General features: G+C 42.2%; 1 protein-coding gene across 1 annotated transcript; it reads right to left on the reverse strand.

Moving 5' to 3' along the window:
• Nucleotides 1–1,529: 1,529 nt before the first annotated feature.
• LOC125530091 (copper transport protein ATX1) lies at nucleotides 1,530–2,808 on the reverse strand. Its single transcript, XM_087535562.1, has 3 exons — nucleotides 2,527–2,808; nucleotides 2,153–2,228; nucleotides 1,530–1,953 (listed from the first exon to the last, which is right to left on the reverse strand). The coding sequence occupies exons 1-3, from the start codon at nucleotides 2,536–2,538 to the stop codon at nucleotides 1,709–1,711; spliced, it is 333 nt and encodes a 110-aa protein (XP_087391688.1). The 5' UTR covers nucleotides 2,539–2,808; the 3' UTR covers nucleotides 1,530–1,708.
• Between the last annotated feature and the right edge of the window lie 2,585 nt (nucleotides 2,809–5,393).

Below are 5,393 nucleotides of genomic sequence, written 5' to 3' on the forward strand. Positions count from 1 at the left end.
TCTGGCACAAGTCCCATCATAACTTGGTCCGAGAGAAGTGGCCCAGCAGTCTTTTAATTTCTGAAATTATTATACATATGATGAGAACTCATCCAATACTTGTACGATGGTCCCTATAATGGACCGTGAAGTTCTACGTCAAGTTGCAATCAACGGTCCTTGTTTCGTGTCGTACGGGGATCAGACACTTTCTATCATACGTCAGGCAGTGCTCTTTAATCCGGGATGGAGTGAGTACATGTTAAGTTAGATAATAATATGAAACATTGATTACCACAAACATGTATTTATTTGGGGTTTCAAAGATGTTCCGAGCTTACTAATGACTATGTACACACTTGGATGCTCTTTGAAATTCAGAGCTCTGAGTGATCATTGACTTTTTTGGCCAAGTGCCAGTGGGTGGTAGTTAATATCAGATATTAAAAAAATATTCTTATGCAAAGTTAGAAGAGTTCTACAAACGCCAGCATTTTTTTGGTTCTATCCATTATGAATTTTTAACATTTATTATATTTTAGTATGAGCCTGATCCATGATATTCAAGAAAGGAATTGGGTTGTTTTTAGTATATTATTATAATAAGACTTGAACACTACAACGGTATAGACCTTGTATTGTATTCTCCATTGTTTTTTAATTACTCTTTTCATATTTGTATTTGTTGGTTTCTAGATGTAGCATTGCTATTTATGGATTTTTTTTATACAATTGTAGTTCAACATGATAACCGGATTTTTTTGCCAAAAAACAACATGATAACCGGATTCTCCATAGTGAACATCATGGTGTGCATGAACATGAACAAAGTTCAACAACCTAAGGTGCTAATTTTATACTCCCTCCGTCCCAAAATTATTGTCTTAATTTAAGACAATAATTTTGGGGCGGAGGTAATATATTTTTAATGGTGAATGTGCATCAAGTTTTTTACTATGATGATGAAAATTTTGTACTGTGGGAGGGAACATTTTTGCACTATGCCTTTTTTTTTGCCGAGTTGATATTTTGCCTTGATCCCGCTGACAGTCCATGATTGGGAGGAGTGGTGCTCCCCGCACGAGTAATGCTCCCAGCCTCCCACCATCTTGTACTTGGTAGTGCCGTCCGTTTCTCCCGGCACAACTCCACCGGCTCCACGCTAGCGTCGAAGTTCGACTGCAAATACGAGCCATTCGTTCCACAAAAAAAGACAGAATATTGAGTACAAATAACTCAATCGGTACAAATTATAAATTGTCATGTGCGAGAGAGCTGCGTATACATACCCCGTAGAAGAAAGCCGCAGATACACGGTAGCAGGGAGAGTTGTTGACGACTCTCTGCGATTTCTCCAACCTGAGCAGTCTCAAGCTAGTGCCAAACATAACATGTCCCACAATTTTTTGCAGCAAGTAGGCCTTTATACAACATTGTATCTTCAAACTACAAATTTTATTTTGTGTAAATTTAACATGGACGGCTGCACTGAACACTTTCGTCAACGGAAGAGCTGTAGAACATTAATTAACATTAATAGAACGGAAATCTATTGTAAATCATGTGGTCGACGACGTGTTCATTTTTCTAAGTCATACACACTTTGTTTATTCCATTACGTTGTAGTCAACTCGTAAGTAACATCGTGCAAACCGCCCACACATGACTCTCTCAACAACAATATCTTGGAGTTTTCAAAGGTCACGGCGGCATCATCTATGCGTGCCCATCAAGCGACGGTGTTGGCCGGGGTTGCCTCCGGTGCAGGCGCGGCGTCTGCTGCCGGGGCAGCCGCCTCCGGTGCAGGAGCGGCCGGCGCAGCCTCAGCGGCAGCAGCGGCCGGAGTGGCTTCGGCCTCCCAGAAGGCGGTCTTCTTCCCGGTCTTGGAGACCGTCTGGAAAACGTCTTCTGGCTTGACGTTGCCCTTCACGGTCACCTTCTGCTGCTCCATGTCGATGTCGAAGCTCTCGACGCCTGCCACGGGGAGAAAAACCAAAGCATTAGCAGTGAGACCACCATAGAATTCTAGTTCAGTTCCAATGTATTGGCTGTGAAGTTTGTTTTAGTCATTCCCTTTGCGGTTGAAACTGATTTTCACAAGCAGGTAGATATAAATGCATTGGTGGAGTAGCTTTGATTGAAAGGAAGCAAGTAGACGCAGAGAGGAAATAACCTTCCATTTTGGTGAGCACCCTTTTAACCGCCCCCGAGCAACCTCCGCAGGACATTGCCACCTTGAGGACAACAGTCTGCCGACCATAATAAGACGAGAACATTTTGTTTCTGTTAGATTCTAACAGATCAAACATTATCTTAGCCTATTTCGATCAAGCAATCTTTCTTTTTTGACGAATGATCAACTAATCCAACACGGGGTATATAATAATAGACGACAAACTAGAAGTCTCTCCTAGCTAGGCTAGCTACTTCCTATTGATTTTCTTGATCTATTCATCAACCGATAACTGAGAAGAGAGGAACCATGCTACGAAAAATCAGAAAAAAAGAGATGTTGGGTAAATAAGAAGGCAGGGAAAGAGATGGTACCTCGGAGGCCATGGTTGGCAGTTGCAGCAGGAGTCAAGAGGAGAAGATCGGGACCCCGGCGATCGATGTCGTCGGAGGGAGAGTTTGATGATGCCTGCACCTGTTCTGGCTTCAATGATTGCGGTTGGGGGCCGGCTTAAATAGACGCCTGCCAGGAGGAGGAAGAAGAAGAAGATGCGTAGCAGGGAAGGGAAGCACAAGGAAGGAAGGGGCGGTGAGCGGTGGGTGGACGTGCACCAAACACGCATAAAGCTAGCAAAGCATCCCCCTCGACCGATGGATCGGTAGGGATGGGCATTGTTCATGCCGGCCTGCGTTGGCTTGGGAGGGGTAGTACAAGTGCCGGAAGTAGTACACCCTCCCTTGTGCAGTACACATGCTGTACATTTGCCTTTTCTTTTCGAGGGGTCGTTGTACATAGATTCTGTTTCCAAGGCCAGCAGCGAAGAGTGAGTCTCAAGTTCCACCGCGCCACCAGCCCACAGCCCACCATACTCTAGGCCCACAACTATGAGAGGGGAAGCGCGCTTTGTTTGAGAGCAACTTTTTTTTGGGGTGTCTGAGAGCAACTGAGGCTCACGTCCGATCAGATGATTGGCTGAAATCAAAGTATGGTTACGTGAAATTAAACGTTGACGCGAGATTTGATAATGACACACTCGCAGCAACATTTGGAGTAGTTATTCGGGACCATAGGGGGGAATTTATAGCGGCTGCTAATGAAAAAATGGACCCCTGCTTCGACTCGTTCACAGTAGAAGCAATGGCAGTGAGGTTTGGTTTGAATCTTGCTAATATCGTTGGATGCAGTAAGATTGAAGTGAATTCGGATAGCGTAGAGGTGGTGAATGCGTTGAGCCAAGACTACTCTTCTTTAGTCGCTTCATCCATTATAGATGACTGTTATTTCATGTCATTAGTTTTTTCCCATGTCATTTATGATCATTGTAATAGAGAATGTAATTGAGTAGCTCATGAACTAGCAAGGTTAGCTAGGTTCTCATCTCCGAGTGTTTGGATGGATAACGCCCCTGATGAGGTTATCCCTTTACTTGTAAACGATGCTACTTTACTTATGAATGAACAAAGGAGAAGAAGTTTATCAAAAAAGATAAAGGAGTATCCCTTGCGGAAGGGCCGCAAGGGTCACTTTGTATGGGCTAAGAGCACGTCAAGTGGTTCGTTCAGCCGTCGCCACGTGACGTGTGCTAGGCGCTCCCTCTGAATTTTGTTTTTTATTCTTTTTACATGTTTTCGAGTTTCAGATGTTCTTTTTTCAGTTTTCTGAGTTACGTCTGGTTTTCCTAGGTTTTGGAGTAAAAAATTGTGAATGTTCTTTTTGGTGCAAAGATTTTTTTTTGTGCTTCCGGAATAAGCACAAATTTGCTTTTCGTGGAGGCACAGATTTGCTTATGCGAGAAGCATAGCTGTGCTTCTTGAAAAGCAAAAGAAAAAATCACATAATTATTTTTTTGCGTGATGTTTTTGCTTCCACGAGAAGTACAGATTTGTTTTTATGAAGACATAGATTTGCTCCCGTGAGAAGCACATAGTTGTGCTTCTAGGGAAGGGAAAAAATATTATTTTTTGCATACTTTTTCTGGCTTTTTCAAAGCACATATTTGCTTCTACGAGAAAAGTAAAACAATCATGATTTGTTTGCATGAACTTTTTTCTGCACAACTATGATTCTTCGGAAAGAAAAAATTATGATTTTTTTCCGTGCTTTTTTGTGCTTCCACTAGAAGCACATACTTGCATCTCATGGAGGCACAAATCTTTGCTTCTTGAAAAGGAAAATAAGTTGAAACTGGCATTAAAATGGGATTTAGTTTCATAGATCTCGACGCGAGAAATCCAATGGTGAAAACGATTCAAAATTTGGACACATGGTGCGAGCGATAAAACGTTTTGAAAAAACAAATCTATGAAAAAAAATGAGAAAACTCTTAGATTACGACAAGTGGAGAACATGCAGTACGCCACTTGTCAACGCTGAGAAGGTGGGAGTAACCTTTGCAAGGGGTGCCCCTGAACTAGTGATTTCGGCGTCGGCTTTGTCTCGCCCTCAGTCAAAGACAAAACCCCAATTCTTATTTGTCGCTAGCTGCACTGGTTACAACGCTTTTAGTAAAAGACGCACCCCCCCCCCCCTTTTGTTCGATACGGTTAGAATGGATCGTTTCACCATCTTAGGTACGAGTGGGACGCTCTTGGGTTTGGGAAGTTTCCAGAAGCTTCCTGGGCTAGTTTTGTTAAGTTTTGGAAGGTTTGGTTTTTCTTTGTTTGGCTTTTTTGTATGGTTTTTCTTTTTTCTTTTCTAGGATGCACGAAGTTTTTCAAATTTAATTTTTTTTTCCAAGGGCCAGGAGCGATGAGTGAGTTTCAAATTCCACCCGTGCCTCCAGCCCACCATACCCTCGGCCCACCACCATCAGAGGGGCAATGCTCTCTTCGTCTCGCCCGCACGAGACGGGCGGCCCTATGTCTTGCTTCACGTGAGACAGAGGGAACCCTCTCCTGAAGAAGGGAGTCGCGAGTTGGGTCGGCCCAGGCGCGCGGAGCCACATCCTCTTGTTCATGTCTTTCTTTTGTTTATTCTTTCAAATATTCTAAATATAGTACAGAAAACACTTTACATAAAGCATATTAAAAAAATGTTAACCAAGCATTTGAAAATGTTAAATGTGTGTAGAGAAAATTTTACTCATGTGTACAAAACGTATATAAAAATATTTGATGTGTGTGAAAAAAATTGATCACATATTTTAAAAATGTTAATTAGGCACTTGAAAAATGGTTAAGCAAGTATTTTAAAATTGTTAAATGTGTATATAAAAAATGTTGATCGTGTATTAAAAAAATGT

This window comes from Triticum urartu, chromosome 7A, assembly GCF_056163025.1.
Source record: "Triticum urartu cultivar PI428250 chromosome 7A, HENAU_Tu73, whole genome shotgun sequence".
NCBI classification, from domain to species: Eukaryota; Viridiplantae; Streptophyta; class Magnoliopsida; order Poales; family Poaceae; genus Triticum; species Triticum urartu.